Source organism: Uncinocarpus reesii, genomic scaffold (genome assembly GCF_000003515.1).
Source record: "Uncinocarpus reesii 1704 scaffold_1 genomic scaffold, whole genome shotgun sequence".
Lineage (NCBI taxonomy): Eukaryota > Fungi > Ascomycota > Eurotiomycetes > Onygenales > Onygenaceae > Uncinocarpus > Uncinocarpus reesii.
In genome coordinates, this window is record NW_003052500.1 from 2762644 (window position 1) to 2779531 (window position 16888).

The window sequence follows — 16888 nt, forward strand, 5'->3', positions numbered from 1 at the left end:
AATTCACCACTCTCCAACTTCTCAATTATCTGTGATTTTCAAGGTGCCATTATTCCTTGGAAGCTCAATTCAAGGATTTGCGACGGCCGCTCTGAAGGTAAGCCCCGTGGCCCCTTTTGCAACTGGCATTCGAGACGTGCCTTCAGCCCTAACCCTGTATTCTTCACCTCCCTGCTTTTCACTGTGTTGAGCCGCTCGTTTGTTTTCTTCTCAGGTCTCCTTGCTTTAGTGCCTGCCGTTTGCTTCTTCCTCCCTTGCTTTTTACTTATTAATTGGGACGAATTTTTAGATATTTTTCCCGCAACATCAATTCGCGATCCGAGCCTCACCCTGCGAGTCACAGATATCCAATTACGCATACCGTGACGTTCAACGATCCTCTTGTTCTACTTCCTTCATAGCCGGTTGTTATTTCGTCGAAGTACCGAATAAGACCTGTCTGATGTAGACGCGGGAATTCCGTGGCCTCTGAGAACAATACGGGAGTTGATCTGCTAGTTGAAATGGGAAACTCTCAAACAAAGCAGGTTTCCTGCAATGATGCAGGTTCGTCTAAGATGTCATGCAAGCGGTGGAGGGCTTCGAGTACCGGCTGGCTCAATGAAAGAGGCTGATGGTTGAGCAATATAGTGAACCTAAATCACTTTCGCCTCTTGCGTGTGGTTGGAAAAGGCGCTTTCGGGAAGGTCCGTATCGTTGAGCGGAAAGATTCCGGTTTAACTTTCGCTCTAAAATATATAAGAAAAGATGAAGGTGAGGATAGATGTCTGATTAACGGCACGGGCGAACCGCTAACGCTGGAAAAGTGGTCCGGTCTGAAAGCGTCCGCAACATCATACGAGAACGGCGCATGCTGGAACACTTAAACCATCCATTTCTCTGCAATCTAAGATACAGCTTTCAGGATATCGAGTACATGTTCGTGCCAGTCTTGCTGATATCCCGAATCCAAAGCAATTCCCTGACATTTTTACAGATATCTAGTGGTTGACCTGATGAACGGCGGTGACCTGCGGTTTCACATATCGAGAAAATGTTTCACAGAAGAAGCTATTCGATTTTGGATCGCAGAGCTTGCGTGCGCCTTGCGATACATTCATAGCCAAGGAATAGTGCATCGCGATTTGAAACCGGATAATGTATTGCTTGACTCCAAAGGTCATGTGCATTTGGCAGATTTTGTATGTCCAGCGTTTACCGTGCATAATTCAGCAAATATTGACTCTTTGGCAGAATGTGGCGTCCGATTTTAAACCCTCGCGACCGTTGACAAGCAAATCAGGCACTCTTGCATACCTCGCACCAGAAGTTTTCGATGGATCCGGTTATTTCAGTGAAGTGGATTGGTGGTCATTAGGTGTGACATTTTATGAATGCATTTACGGCAAGGTAAGGGGCATAATATGAGACTTGCTCTCAGTATCACTGACACCTTTGCAGAGACCTTTTGACGGCCGAAACCACCACCAACTGGGCGAATGCATTATGCGTGCACAACCCAAATATCTCGTGACAAACCCTCCTGTCACTATTCCCTGTCTTCGAGCGATGGCGGCCCTAATGGAAAAAGACCGATCGAGACGAATAGGAGCGAATGGATTTGAAACTTTTACCTGCCATCCTTTCTTCGCTGATATAGATTTTGACGCCCTTGAACGATATGATGTACCTCCTGTTTTTGTCCCGTCCAGCGACAAGACTAATTTCGATGCGACATATGACCTTGAGGAGTTGTTATTGGAGGAAGCGCCATTGGAAGCGAGAGCTCGTCGACAGAAGCCCAGAGCTGAACTGAAGGAAGACGCGACACCTAAAGAAATCAGAGAAGACGAGCTATACAAGATAATAGAGACAATGTTTGAGCCGTTCGACTACACGCTGGTGAATTATGACGGGTATGGGCTATTGTTTCCTAATTGATTATATTCGAGATTTGACTGACTTTACGTTTTAGAACTGCCGCATCCGCTATTGAAGCTTCGAGGTTAGTATTGCCACTGCTTGTTCCCGTAGATTCGAAGCTGATGTCTGTTAAAGTAATCCGGAAGAACGCCTTCCCTCTACCGTTCCCCTAGCACGTCCGGTACATTTCCGGCAACTTTCCCAAGGCCGCTCAGGCAGTATTTCGCCGTCTTTAACCGAAAAGTCGTATAACCCATCCAATGCTTCCGACACATACTCTCCTCTAGGTGAAACGATACATTCTATAACTTCCCGAGATACAAATGGTCGTAATGGCATTCATTCTGCCTCACCTCCGCCTCCCTCTAATCGGGCACCCACGTCGCAACCATTGAACAATAATCTTCCGCCCATATCCCAACGCCCTCCTGGTGCGACGAGGAAGACAAGTAAAGGCGGTGGAGTCCAGATGGTGCTGGAGGAAACTGGTAGCTGGAGCACGCTTGCCGACCAAACCAGCATTACTGAAGGGGTAAAAGGGAAACCGAGTGGTGGGATGTTCTCTTTCCTCAAGGGAAAAAAGGGTCGGGAACGAAGTCCAAAACCAACAGAACCAGGAGTACTGGGCAAAGAGGGCGCAAGACAGATTATCAATTGATTCGAAAGCCAATGATTTGGGATGACTGTCGCATTACACAACTAGTAACCTCCGTCGTGAGTCGGATGTTACCACCACTAATAGTGCTGCGAGCGCTAGACTGAGGGTAGTGGGCTTATGGGCTTGCACATCGAAGGCACCCTCCGCGGCTCTGCCCTGAAACAAACTTGTGCTTGCCGATCCCGCGTATCTCAGTCGTGGTCTTTCGACCACTGTTTGAAAACAAGCCGCTCTCCTTGGCGATTGACACGATACCAATGTTCGAGTATTTCATCCGCTTCCCCCTAACCTCGCTTCTCCGTTTCTTCATTACATATTTCGTTACGAGGTTATGAATTATCTGTAGAGCACAACTACCTTCCATGTTCATATTTGGCCTGGTCTGTTTTTTCTTTCTTTTTTCTTTGACACACTATTTCTTGAGTTATGGGCATAGTTTCGGTGGGTGGATTCGCGACAAACATCTCGTCCTGCTTGATATTCGTTGTTTTAATATAGAGACACCCTTGGCAAAAGCGGGAATCGTCTTCTCCATTTTCTATTTCGTTATTTTTATCTTTTCCATTGTTGGCCTTTTGTTTGCATGCATATTGGGATCTGGTAGGGCGTTGACTTACAGGCGAAGTTCTCTAGACTCGCTGGGTTGAAATTTGAGACAATAGCTGACTCGTTTTCCTTACTTTCCAATTCTATCAATGGCCTTGATATCGCATGTTTGATTCAACACTGTTCCTATCAAACCAAGAGATAGGGCCTAACAAAAAAGACTCATTCTTGTACTGAAGCCCATGAAACCATTCAAGGTGCCGCCGAGTCGTCTTAACATTCCAGACTACTCTGGACGTCCACGGAATTCCCTGTTTTGGTATAACTAGCTAGCATACTGGTAGGCATCGTAATAGATTCGTCGGAGCCCACGAAAATGCATGATTACATAACCCGACTAGCAACTACGCGTCATGATTGGCAAGTCTTCAAAGGGAAATGTAAACATGTTACCTTGTTGGTACACAGCACGTGTGAGACGCATGAAAGACGATATCATAGTCGCATTCATTCTTTGCATTACAGGTTTACATTCGCTACAGAGCTTGATTGCAGATAAAATCTTGAGGACATTTTTACGAATCTCCATACCGCCCGTTGTTCTTCCATTGACCTTACGGATCCCCGAACAGCTGAGTAAAAAAGGACCTTTGGAGGTTGGATCTAACCAGTGATCTTTATTCCCGACAAAGGGATTTCGAAATAGACCGCATCTGAACAGTTCTGTGCTATTGCGTATGCCGCACCGCTCGCGCGATCGTCACCGCGGCTACGAACCAGAATGGCAACATCAGAGGGAAGCGAGTCGGCACAGATATCGCGATAACCGAGACGACTACGATTACAACCACGACGACATAATTGACGCGGAGGAGAAGCGATATGCTGGGCCTGGGCGGCAGCGGTCCCGACACCACGGCGAGTCGCGATTGCGATCCCACCGTCGATACGACCCTCATGACAGATACGAGGATGGAGGCATTGAGGATGACGAGGATGACGATTACGATGATGATGATGAAGATGAAGAAGAAAGCGAGATAATTGTTGTTGATTCCAGGCCGAATTTTGCTAGACCACCGAATGTGCGGCCAAGTCCTCGACGAATAACACCGCCACCTTATATCAGCGGAAGAGAGAGGTCGAGACATCATAAAGCGAAAGAATCTCCTGCCACGTCACCGGTGAAGAAAAGGGATCGGGAGCGCGATAGAGAGGGTCATCGCAGGCGGCGGGATAGTACGGCAGATGATGATGCGCACGCCCGGGCTAGACTGCGTGATCGAGCTGCGAGAGAAAAGTATCGAGAAAAGGACATAGCGGATGCCCGGGCGCGCAGCAGGGACGAACCAAAAAGATCGAGGCACTGGGAGCGGGAACGTGTTCGGGAAAAGCATGCGAGTTCGGGTTCGGCGAATAGTGCTACGCAACTGCTGAGCGCGAATGCATTATCCAAGCTCAATGAATATAATGCAAAACGGGATGCTACCGAGCGGCAACGCGAGGCTAGGGATGAAAAGGCCCGTCGTGAAAAGGAGAAACGACGGAGGAAGAAAGAAGGAATGTTTGTTGGGAAGGGGCGTGATCGTGATGTCTCGCGGGAGAGAGGAAGGGAGAAGAGCAAGAAAAGGCTTGTCTCTGGTGCGATGATGGAAGAAGGACGTGGCCCGGAGCTACGGGTACGAGGAGGGGGTCGACATCGGGAAAAAGAGAGAGACGACGGTGGTGGTGGGAAATGGTATCAGAATTGGAGCAAAAAGAAGAAAATTTGGGTGATTGTTGGAATTGTGGCTTTGCTCTTGATCATTATCATTCCGATCGGTGTGGTGGTTTCGAATAAGAAAAATGATACAGAGGATTCGCCGGGACGGGCCGATTCCGATCCACCAAACGACAACTTGAAGGATATTGACCGCAGTAGTATTCCGGTGAGTATTTGTTCGACCATGGCACGATCCAAAGTTATTAATGCTGTTACAGGAAAATGCTAGAGGTACATATCTCGATCCGTTTACCTGGTACGATACAACGGACTTTAATGTGACGTTCACGGATGAGACTGTTGGCGGACTCCCGATAATGGGATTGAATTCTGCCTGGGATGACTCTACGCGAGCGAACGATCACGTCCCGCCTCTAGATAAATCGTTCCCTTACGGAAAACAACCCATCCGCGGCGTCAATGTGGGAGGATGGCTTTCCATCGAACCGTTTATTACCCCTTCATTTTTCGAAAGATACTCCGCGCAAGACGGCGTCGTCGACGAGTACACACTGACAAAGCGCCTTGGTTCAACCGCAAAAGCTACATTGGAAAAGCATTATGCTACGTTCATTACCGAGGCATCTTTTAGGCAAATGCGAGATGCTGGGCTCGATCATGTGCGGATACCGTACTCCTACTGGATGGTGAAGACATTTGACGATGATCCCTATGTCGAGCAGGTGGCTTGGAGGTATCTTCTGCGAGCCATCGAGTATTGCAGGAAGTATGGCCTTCGGGTCAAATTGGACATGCATGGGGTGCCTGGCAGTCAGAATGGCTGGAACCACAGCGGGCGACAGGGCGCAATCGGCTGGCTGAATGGTACCGATGGGGATAAAAATGCTCAGCGTGCTTTGGATATTCATGATCAACTCTCCAAGTTCTTTGCGCAACCACGGTATAAGAATGTCGTCACGATATATGGCCTTGCGAATGAGCCTTTGCTACTCAAACTCGATATAGAGCCTGTTTTGGATTGGACAAAAAAGGCAGCCGAGATCGTTTCAAAAAATGGTATGAAGCAATATATCGTTTTTGGAGATGGGTTTTTAAAACTGTCCAAGTGGAAGACGATATTACAGGATACTGGGTACAATTTCCTCCTTGATACACACCAGTACACGATTTTCAACACGGCCTTGGTTAGCCTGACGCACAAGAAGAAACTCGAATTCGTCTGTGATGGGTGGGTAGAACTGATCAGTGAGAGCAATTCAAAAAATACTGGGTAAGAAGCCAAATCTATCCGGCCGCATCATCCAATATGCTGACACATACATCGCAGTTGGGGCCCAATCATCTGTGGGGAATGGTCCCAAGCTGACACTGACTGCGCCAAATACCTTAACAATGTAAACGTTGGCACCCGCTGGACGGGTACCATGGACAGTCCAACGGCCAAAGACCAAGTTTTCAAGCCCCTTTGCCCGAATGAGGACAAGTCAACATGCAGCTGTGACGGGGCCAATGCTGATCCGTCTAATTACTCAGATGAGTATAAGAAGTTCCTGCAAACATATGCGGAAGCGCAGATGTCTGCCTTTGAGAAGGGCTGGGGATGGTTCTACTGGACATGGGAAACAGAATCGGCGGTGCAATGGAGCTGGAGACGTGGATTGGAAGCAGGCATCCTGCCGAAGAAGGCGTATGAGCCGACATTTAAGTGTGGAGATGATTTTCCGGATTTGGGCAATTTACCGGAATATTATTAATTCTCCGTGTTTGGACTGAGGCTCTATTTTTTACAATGCATCACCTGTGGTATATGCGAGCTGTGATTTATGGCCTATTTGTTGTTGGAGTTAGGAATTGTTTGTTTTGCATACCTTGCTGGATCGCATTTGGCGTTAGAACTTGGAGGATAATTTCTTATACCCATCTATGCTCTCTGGGGGTTCTCTTTGGTCTTTATCTGGAGCATGTTTGAAATATGAGAAAATGTTTGTTGAAAGTGAGAGCAATGCTTTTTTAAACAGTCATTCTTGGGTTCCGACTTTTTACTCCCACTCCCACTTTGATCATGGTAGAGAGCTTTTGTCCTTTCAAAATTTTGTTCATTTTAAAGGACTGTACAAAGATTAGCAGGGACGGCAAATATATACCCAAACGACCCCGCAACAAATTATATAGATATACATTATTTTCCCGGATATCAAGCTCATTCCCAATCGTCACCGTGATTCATGACTGATTTGCAATTTCAGGTATTATGCATCAAGGCTTTATACAACAATTCCGCCTTATTTAGTTGTTCTCTCTTGGGACGCCAACGATTTCCACAAGCTCCGTTTCGAAGATCAACGTCGAGTTAGGCGGGATTGGCCCAACCTCCCTATCTCCATAGCCCAGCAGTGGTGGGATGGTGATCTTGCGCTTGTCGCCAGGACACATGTCACGGGCACCCTCGTCGAAGCTTCAGCATAGGGTTGATCTCGAGTCAGTTATCATGTTCTGAAAAGGACGCCGGGTACAAAGGTCGGAAATGTGTCTCTACATACCCCCTAATCACCTTTTTTGCGCCTAGAGGAAACTCCAATGGCTCCCCTCCAATGCTGGAATCAAACTCAGTGCCGTTGGTAAACGTGCCACGGTAGTGGATTTTGATCGTGTCTCCGGCCCGTGTTGGGCGGGAGCAGGAGACTTCGCGGGGCTTTTCAATGACGAGGTCGCCGCATTCCAAGGCAGCAACAGCCGTGATAGTGGCGGCAAGGACGGTGAGAAGACGCATTGTGATAGTCGTCGTTCGCGATATCTGGGAGATCCTGATGCGTTTGGGTATCTCGCTCTCGTTCGTTGCAGCGGGGGGCTGCCGTATTTAAGCTTAGTTTTAGATTAGACCCGTATTGGTCCCGCTATGGAGGTGCGACTTCGACATGTAACTAAGTCTGGGGTAGATCAACCGGGCATGTTAATCCATGCGGATGTTCATGTTCTGGCTTTGATCTTCCCCCCGGCCTTGAGTTAGGAATATTTATCTCCTGTCGGTAAACATCGGTCCCTTGCAGGCGATGCCGCAATTTCAGGGACAATCCTTGAGATCCAAGTGAGTTGCAGGGTATATTTGGATCATTACAATCAAGGGACACCATGTTCAATTAACTCTCGATTGAGAGAGAGCCGGGACTGAGAGGGCAATCTGCCATGTCGTGCGTGCCCCTGAAGTATCCCGCTGTGTAATGTCATTTAGATATTGGCCAAGTCTTCAGGGCACCCGAGATATCATTGAAGAATGCTTTGTCTCTGAGATCAGAAAAGGGGTTTCATGAAATGCATGGCTTTGGATCGAGGTTGCGGTGGTTAGTTGCGGAATTGGCGGAAAATACTTCATCCAGCCCGCTTTTAGTTTTACCTAAGCTAAGCTTATTTTCAACCCTCCGCCTTCAGCTTCACTTCATCTCTACCTTGGAACCGACACTGCATTTGAACGAGCGTTATTTTCTGGCCTGAGTTCGTTCAAGCTTCAAGTTACTTGAGCCTATGTGTTCACAGTTGGCGGAATGGTGCCCTCCCGTTACGCAGCTAAACGAGCAACGGGAATCTCGTCCAACGTTCCCAGGCCTATTCGCAACGAAAAGGAAAGCCCCGTACTCCGTACATTTAATTGAAAGGAGAAAAGAGACACTGCGTGCTACATGTAGTGGTGTGATATACCTAGGAAGTTGACGACTAAACTCTAGGTAAACTCATGGGTTGAATATACATGTAAGCTGGCTTATTTTAAGACACATGATGCTGAAGTTTTAATTGCAGAGTTATGGCAGCTTCATTCCTATTATCAAGCTCGATGTGACGATGCTTTATCCGGATCCAGCAAGAGCTGTTGGGAGATATCATTTTCTTCACATAATGCGAAATATTGCCACCTGTTGGACACTCTCAGTCACAATGCCTGATTAATGGTCCTCTAAAGTCAACAGTGCGGAGAAAAGCATTGAGAGGCACGATTAACGTACGCCTCTGGCTATATAAAGAGTCACATCTAGGAGTCTTGGAATATCAGACCGTATTGAGGCTACGAAGCAGACTCAGAAGCTTCTCGTATTCTTGAATTATACCATGTCCTCATTTACAAGTCAGTTAATTATGGCGTGGATGCAATGGTCGAACGTTTGCAAGCAATTTTCTCGTGCGTTTGGCAATATAATTGCAACAGAAGGGGAACTCCGAGTCTGGAAAATTGTAGAATTGGTTAACTAACTAGTAACCAGCTCCATTTTGCCGCCAAGAGCTTAGAATCGTCAAAACTCATTCAAAATCTAACCCATAAGCTCGTCGTATCTTTTCGCCAACTAGAGGTTATGCGGCCTTGGACTTAGATGAATTTTTGGTACCCGTCTACTAGCATTTCTGCTTGTCAGTGGGGTATTTCCAGGCGGCTGATTGCCATATTTGCTGTCTTGATTTTTGTCCGTCGATATTGATAGCCGCAGGCTCCTTAGTTACAGGGATTAGCTCACCAACAGGATGGCTAACTGATAGACCACTTGTGAGTGGGTAGCTATTATGCCTGCAAACACGTCAAAATTTGATCTGTTATTTTCTCAGCAATCAGAATCAACGCCTTTTGGACGTCGATACTACTTCTCGCAATTGTCAGCGGTGAAATTTGACCTGTGAAATACTTCTTGGGTTGAACTTGTTTCGTATGATACTGAGATTACGCTCGCTAGGCAGCTAGACCAACATAACAATAAGGCAGTATGGCTGCCTTGGGTTGGAGTTATCCATCCCCGCCCCCTGCGGGCTTTTGGAGCCCAAGAACTTCGACAATGAAGTGAGTGAAGTTTTTGAGTGAAAGTCGGCATCTAACTATGGCCCGCAGTAAGCTAACCAGATGCTAGCTTCTGCGAGCTGGTAAGCCATTGCTGTGCTGCATCGATATTCAATACGTGCATCTGACCTTGGCCTCTTTAATGACCTCAGGACTACATTGTCTCGACATATATTGCAGAATTTATCAACACTATATCAAATTTTGTGTACTGTGAGTGGCCGACCCCCTATTATACTGAGGCGATTCTAACTCAATCTCAGTATATTTGGCATGGAAGGGACTGTTTTGCTCTGAACATCGAAAAGGGGATTACGCGATTCTTTTGAGTTACATACAGCTAGCAGGAGTGGGTATTGGGTCCATTGCCTTCCACTCAACACTGAAGTTCCCTGCCCAAATAGGTTTGTTTGGCCGTTCCATGTTTTTGATGGTAGGCCTATTGACACTTACTGTTCTTAGTTGATGAAATGGCAATGCTATATGCAACTTCCACTGTCATCTATGCAGTGTTTGCATTCAGGTTAAAGCCGATGGTCCAGTTGTTCTTCGGATTTCTCCTCTTTGCTGGTTTGTCTGTTATTACAATTCTTCACGTTCAGCAGGAAAACTCGTTGGCACACCGTATCTGCTTTGCTACTATGATCGTAATCGTAGCCGCCCGGTGCAGCTGGTTGTTACTGGGAGTAACCGACCTTGCTATCAGATCCGAGATGAAACATCTTGCCTTTATGGGAACAGGTAACTCAACTCAGAAATCTTATCGATTGGAAGGGCACAGACCTAACTCGCATTGGTTACAGTCACATTCGTAGCCGGTTTTCTCTTTTGGCTGATAGATGTCTTCTCATGCAACGACCTTCGGAATATGCGGCAATTCTTAGGGATGCCTCTTGGTGTCGTCCTTGAATTCCATGGCTGGTAATGCTTGACTCTCACCTAAAGTTTTTGGTATATTCCGGGAATGAAAGTTCAAAGACTGATAACATCCAGGTGGCATATTCTTACCGCAGTAGGTGTTTACTACTATCTCGTCTTCGTTGAGTATATTCGTCTGCAAAGCGACACGCAGAACCGAAGTTGCACCGTCAGGCTTTTGCAGTCCTACTTTTTAGTACCGCATCTGATCGTTCTCCCACAAAAACAAGACTGAGGCTGGCTGAGGGTGTAATCCCGGGGAAGAATCACGATGCCCGGGGTTTGGATGTACGTATGTGCCACAAAGCCTATGTAAGAGCCTGGCTATAGAGGGTGCATAACTCATTCAGGAGGTTAGACTAGGCAGCATGAGAGTGTAACAGCATTATCCTTTGCACCACCAACAACTTTGAGAATGCCATTTCCGAGGCGAGAATATTGATTATGATTGAAAGTCATAGCTCTTGTGTAAACCCTGGTCAAGGGGAATTGCAACAAAAGCCAGGGGTGTGGTCAAGCCTCGTACTTGGATGCTGAAAGTTGAAATGCTTGACGATTTGAACCGCAGTGTCGACACCTCAATCTTAGCCGTATATCCTGATGTGACCTCCCTGGGCTGAATCGCTACGGCGACTGCGTTTATGCATTGCTTTTCGTGAGGTGGCTCTGGGGAATACCGGACAGGCGTTTCAACGCTGGCGTGAACACTAGATTTTACTGCTCTCCGTACACGACATCAGATTGAAGTATAGGTCAAAAGGCGGTTGTAGGTCCTCTCACAATAGATTTCAAACACAAGAACTATCTCTTGAGCCGTTGGTTTGATAAGAACATGAAACCAACCGTGTTATGTAGGAACCAGCTCCTATAATTTGAGGTCAGGAGCTCCTTTCCGTTGAACCGAGGTAGGCGTGGTAAGCCTTCGATATGATTCATTGATGCTGTGTTCGTCCGTGCAGATGTAAATCCCGTGGGCTATGGGCATATCTAGATATTATGTATCCTCTTCAGTTTCAAACTCATTATGGTCCAGCATATATGTTCAGAACTTATCCAATAGTATTTAAGCAAGACTGACGGTAGCGAGGCCTAAAGACATAGTGTTATCGGAGTATCACGATCTGAGAGAATCATTAGATGACGTATCTAAGCTACGGGAGACAACTGTCAAAAAATATGGGGTATGAATCTAACCTCAATCTTGATACTCGTCGCAAACTGTAGCGTTTCATCTGGAGTGGCCGGGCTTTTGGAGCCTGTGTGCTCATGAACTTCAAACATTAGTGCCGCAAAGTTGAATCTTTCAAAACTGGAGATAGCTTTCGATTTGCCGGCTCCACGAGAAACTCGTTTTCTATTCGTTGGCCGCATCAACAGGATTGAAACATTCGATAGCATTGAAAACCGCGAAGCTAAGCGAGGGCACAGATGCAATGTAGCGGTTTTGCATGAGTGTGCCAGAAATGTCTAAACAATCGTTGCTCAGAGCAAAGGGTTGAATGTGCACTTGAGTTGCGTAGGAACTTGAGCTCAGATACACCCGTTCTGGCGGGGGCCACCTGGGGCCAAATCTCCGAGGAGCCTTTATACCCTTCCGCCTATTTTCAGTACCGCTTGCAGCCCAAAGTGTTGATCTTGCTGTGGAACGCTGATTCTGGAGCAGCAGAGCCACAACGGCCGACCCGTCCGCGTTGATATCTGGAGGCTGAGCCCGGCGACCGTTGCAGGGCCCGGCTTAGTCAGACGGTAACGCCGTAACTCAAAATCGCCCGTCAAAGTCAATTATGCAAGGCTGAGAAGACGGTTGTTCACCAACGGCAAGGCCAAATCTGTCTGTTGAAGAGACAGAACAAAGATCCGATATTGAGGGTGGCTCGGGCAGGTTACTCTTGTCTCAGATGGCTCATAATCCATCCTGGGTTCTTGTGACTCCTGCTGCCCATGCTTTTTCTTTGTTCACAAACACCGACTGGCCCTGCAGGGATATCCCTTGCCAGCTGTGCTCTGTTCCCCGCAAGGCTCCTTAGTGCATGGGCCTCTATTTTGGCCCGATTTCTTGACCATTCAAGAGGCACACTGCCAGCGAAGGAGCCCCAATCAACCAGTGAAGTGCGAGCATGCTGGGAGCAATCACAGTTGATCAGCTCCATGTGTTGCCAGAATGAAATATTTCCAGGACCCTGCCAGCAAAAGCAGGATTCCATTATTAAACGATTGGAAGAGCGCGGGCAGAGGCTGTTAGACCGCTCTGAAGCCTGCATAACAAGGCCCATGCGTGTCTGTCCCGCCATGGTTTGCTCGCAATGTCAACTCCCTCTGTGTTACTAATTTTACGACGCTTAAAAAGGATTCGGCTTCCCCAACCTCCCCCACAAGGTTTGCTCTGATTGTTTGCTGCAACTGACTCCTTCAACTTTTTCTTCGAACCCTGAGCTTCAAGGGAGAGATCTCGGTGACGAGATTGTTGCGCACTTATTCTCGTCCTTTTCGCATAGGGCGCCTACCCGATATGAGTCCGTCGCTAGACAATTAAGCGCCAGACATTGCTGTCGCACTGATTTGACGTGATATCTTGATGAAAAATGGAACCAACAGGACAACCGGGCCCACAGCCAGCACTATCACAACCGGACGCTGTGTTTTCGCGAGGCCGAACCGCAAGTGCTTCGCGACGACCGTATGAGCGGCTGCCTTCAGAAGATGACATTAGTCGCCTCCCCGGCTCACAGCCCAGCAGTCCAGAGCGCACCCCTAACAATAACCAAGCGAGGAGGTCGAGCGCAACTGGCTTGGGCCTTAGCGGCATTGGCGAGAATTTCACGAATTTTATAGATAATACTTTCAAACCTCATTCCCACAGTACGTCGTCAGCATCAGACCGCCATGCCAGACTGGGGCGCGACTCCCCGGACGAACCGTCTCAGCGCAATCCAGCGGACGCATTTCCCTTGACTCGGTACCCTTCCTACCACGAGAGCGCATCTACCTTGGTACAAAACACGCCGACATTAAATTTACCGGAGCAAAGAGGTAGTCATGATTCAGTAACTTTAGTGTTGCCAAACTAATGAGCTGAGATTGATCACTAGGCCATTCAGGCGATATCAAGTGCTCAAGTCGAAACAACGTTATTCAGCGACGCACTTCATGGCTGTCCATTAGCATTTTGCTCCTTGCGTTCTACTCCACTGCCTTCTCCGGTATATACCTTGTTGTCGCATGTGTGAAGCCTCGGTTTGGCAATCGTATCGGGACGGATGGTGGACTAGCTCCATCTACGGCATCGTTGCTAAGTGCCTTCTTTGCTAAAACAATTGAACTGTCTTTCGTGACGGTGTTTGTGGCTTTTCTAGGACAGGTGCTGAGCCGCAGAGCCTTGGCGAAGCGCTCTCCCGGGATATCTATTGCGGATATGTCGATGCGCAGTTGGATAATGCAGCCCGGTACCCTCCTCACACATTGGGAGAATGTCAGATATTCTGCTTTGACTATCTTAGGAATGACTGCATTAACCACCGCATGGATGGCTATGCTTTATACCACTGCGGCTGAGACGTTGGGTACGTATCGGAACCGGGCTGAACTGTATCTTGTGACTTATACTCTCTAGTTTCCCCAAAACTTAAGTTTGGACCGATTGAAGAAACCACCCTCTATGGTCAAATAGCCTCCAAATTTGCAAACCCGCACTACTTAGCTAGCAAATGTCTAACACCCATCAGCCGAGAAACGGATCCTATGCACGCTGGCGCTACCTGTATGGAACTTGCTCATGTCGGGCAGAGCTACCATAATTATCAGCAATATACTGCTCAATGGGCCAGCATATCCCGATCTGGCAACTTCTCCCACTCGTTATCAGAACGGATCAAGCCAGTTGGGACCTGGTACGATAATACCACAGTGACTGGAAGCTGGATTGACGTACAAAACATGACGGAGCTCTCGAAGAAGTACGGAAGATTAGTCAACATTGCCACTGCCGCCATGCCTCATTCCGGAGTGTTCAAAGCTTCCAGGGACCCTCGCAACAGCCTTCGACAACCCTCCGCTTCCGCCGGCCTCGGAGAATTTACCATCTCTGCTTCTGTGGCGTCTCCTGCGGTTCAAGTGACCTGTGTCGGCATGACTGAGGATGAACTGGCGCCAATAATTTATGAAAAATGGCCGAACTCTCTGCCTCTAAACATTTCAACATGGTTGACAACCGCGCCCCCTGATATGGTGCACTCGCCTGACATGCTGAACGAGACGGTTGTAGATGAAATATTTGGCTTCGGCAAAAAGGGATCTCAGCGCGCACCTATATTCCCGAAACTACCTAAGCCGTATAACACGATGCTCAACGGAACTGGCAATTATCCTTTGGATTCTTTATATATACTTGGGGCATCTGCTCCCTCTTCGAAAGGTGCGCCCTACGTGCTTTGTGGTCTTCGCGGTGGAATGACATCGAAATGCTCGACGTACTATCACGCCGCGGCAAGTGGAGGTCAATTGAAAGCCAATTGCGGAAAGGAAGGGGGTGAACTAGCATATTATCGAACGACATTGAGATCTGTGTCATTGGTCATCGACCCAGACTGGAAAAATGTTGCGATGCAATGGGCCAGCGCAGTTAGTTTGGGAACGGGTATCAGCGACTCGAACTCTAGCAATGCTAGACTCCTCATGCAGTTGACCGGCGGCTTCAACAATGAAACTAAGGAATACTCCCTCGAACCCCAGACGCCATCATTGGCAGAGGCGTTGGCAGCCATGTCAAGTTCCACTCTCCTAATGAGCGTGGAAGACAGCACGTTTTCTCAGAATTGGACATATGGTAACGATCCAGTGATCGAAGATGGCAATACCGTTTATGAAGACTTCAAGGCCACCATCCGCGCTAGTGAATACGCATCTGGTGGTACAGAGCCATGGCAGGGCGTTTTTTATATCGTCCTTGTCCATGTGTTTCTAACGAATCTCATTTGTTTGGGCTACATGTACTTTGATATTCGCGGGGCTCAAGTGACTGATTTTACGGAACCCCAGAATATATTTGCTCTGGCCTTGAATAGTCCATCGAATGATCGATTACAGGGCGCATGCGGCGCGGGGCCTGAAGGTCGCCAACTGAGTGAGCGTTGGAGGATTGAAATGGACGAGCGCGATGAACATTATTATATTACCAACAAAAGAAACGCCGCGGGGTTAAGGAATCGTACAGTTGGCCGTAATGAAGAAGGTGGTGATCTTGAGGCATCGCCGCAGGGAGGTTCGCTTAGCCCAGCCGTGAACGAGTATCGAAAGCTGCAAAGGTCAAGGCATTCATTTACTCTGCTGTCCTGATTAGGTGGCTTTTCAATCGGGGTACTGGCTGGACCTTTTTACAATTTTATTCTGAGTACATCACAGCGGGGATCTTGGTGCATTTGCTCGGCTTTGGGTTTCAATTTATGGATTGTTGAGGACAAGGATATGAAAGGCGCATCTATGATTGCTATTTGGATGAACAATAATACCAGCAAGGAACTCTTGGATCACGATGATGCCTTGAACCAAATTTAGTTCATAAAGTTGGCATCACGGAACATTGGCTCTTGCAGTCTCAAACAGGCAATAGAAAAGTCCACAGCAATCGAATAGGGACAGAATTGAATATCGAGAATAAATCAGACAGCTAGCCCAAGAGGCTTAGAAATCACATTCTTTTCCAAGTCCAAACAATTGTATCTTTCGACTAGTTAACTAGTTAATGGTTTCACAGATCCCATATCAATGATGCGGAGAAATCGATGAACGTGCTATGTTTCTCAACGGCCAAGTAGCTAGTATGCTAGTGTGGAGCTCTAGAGACAATTGTATGGGAAGGAATGTACGAAGTACTCCATGAAGGGCTTGATGTTTGTTGCATGCTCACTAGGATCCGGATAGGCTGCGCCGGAAAGTTGTAGGTCCGCTCCAGGGGAAAGAGGCTAGCTAGAATTAGTTAGTGACCTGGTCTGGAGAGTTGTTAATTAGCGCCTTGGCGGCTCTGGACATTCGCAGCAACTGCTCTGGATCAGTCGACTTATGCCTCGTCCATCAACATTGCTTCCTCGAGAAATTATTCTGTATGCCGAGTCCAAAATGCCGTGCACAGTGTACGCCATGTAGCAGCAGTAATTCTTTACTCAAGTACTTAGCTGGCACTGGGAAATACCTGCTTTCCCGTGCGACGAGGAATAATGAGAATCTGGCTTTTCGACAGTCGGAATAGCAAACAGGTGGGATAAATACTAATAGTTTCTTCAACCTGCGCTCATTCAACAATTGGCTGCATGGCCCCTCGAGCTCCTGTTTGCCA

At 47.6% G+C, this 16888-nt stretch overlaps 5 protein-coding genes across 5 annotated transcripts; 4 read left to right on the forward strand and 1 right to left on the reverse strand.

Moving 5' to 3' along the window:
• Positions 1 to 1137: 1137 nt before the first annotated feature.
• On the forward strand, positions 1138 to 2560 carry UREG_01142 (uncharacterized protein; the record flags this gene model as incomplete). Its single annotated transcript, XM_002541580.1, has 4 exons — positions 1138 to 1389; positions 1441 to 1895; positions 1955 to 1984; positions 2038 to 2560. 4 exons carry the CDS (start codon positions 1138 to 1140, stop codon positions 2558 to 2560), a joined length of 1260 nt encoding a protein of 419 aa, XP_002541626.1.
• A 1283-nt stretch (positions 2561 to 3843) lies between these two features.
• UREG_01143 (uncharacterized protein) lies at positions 3844 to 6583 on the forward strand (the record flags this gene model as incomplete). The annotated part of the gene is made up of 3 exons (XM_002541581.1): positions 3844 to 5034; positions 5087 to 6099; positions 6157 to 6583. 3 exons carry the CDS (start codon positions 3844 to 3846, stop codon positions 6581 to 6583), a joined length of 2631 nt encoding a protein of 876 aa, XP_002541627.1.
• A 532-nt stretch (positions 6584 to 7115) lies between these two features.
• On the reverse strand, positions 7116 to 7599 carry UREG_01144 (uncharacterized protein; the record flags this gene model as incomplete). The annotated part of the gene is made up of 2 exons (XM_002541582.1): positions 7116 to 7284; positions 7370 to 7599. The coding sequence occupies 2 exons, from the start codon at positions 7597 to 7599 to the stop codon at positions 7116 to 7118; spliced, it is 399 nt and encodes a 132-aa protein (XP_002541628.1).
• Positions 7600 to 9571: 1972 nt separating this feature from the next.
• Positions 9572 to 11180, forward strand: UREG_01145 (uncharacterized protein; the record flags this gene model as incomplete). The annotated part of the gene is made up of 7 exons (XM_002541583.1): positions 9572 to 9645; positions 9713 to 9725; positions 9795 to 9855; positions 9951 to 10046; positions 10105 to 10383; positions 10688 to 10848; positions 11022 to 11180. 7 exons carry the CDS (start codon positions 9572 to 9574, stop codon positions 11178 to 11180), a joined length of 843 nt encoding a protein of 280 aa, XP_002541629.1.
• A 1962-nt stretch (positions 11181 to 13142) lies between these two features.
• UREG_01146 (uncharacterized protein) lies at positions 13143 to 15891 on the forward strand (the record flags this gene model as incomplete). Its single annotated transcript, XM_002541584.1, has 3 exons — positions 13143 to 13419; positions 13650 to 14120; positions 14171 to 15891. The coding sequence occupies 3 exons, from the start codon at positions 13143 to 13145 to the stop codon at positions 15889 to 15891; spliced, it is 2469 nt and encodes an 822-aa protein (XP_002541630.1).
• Positions 15892 to 16888: the final 997 nt, after the last annotated feature.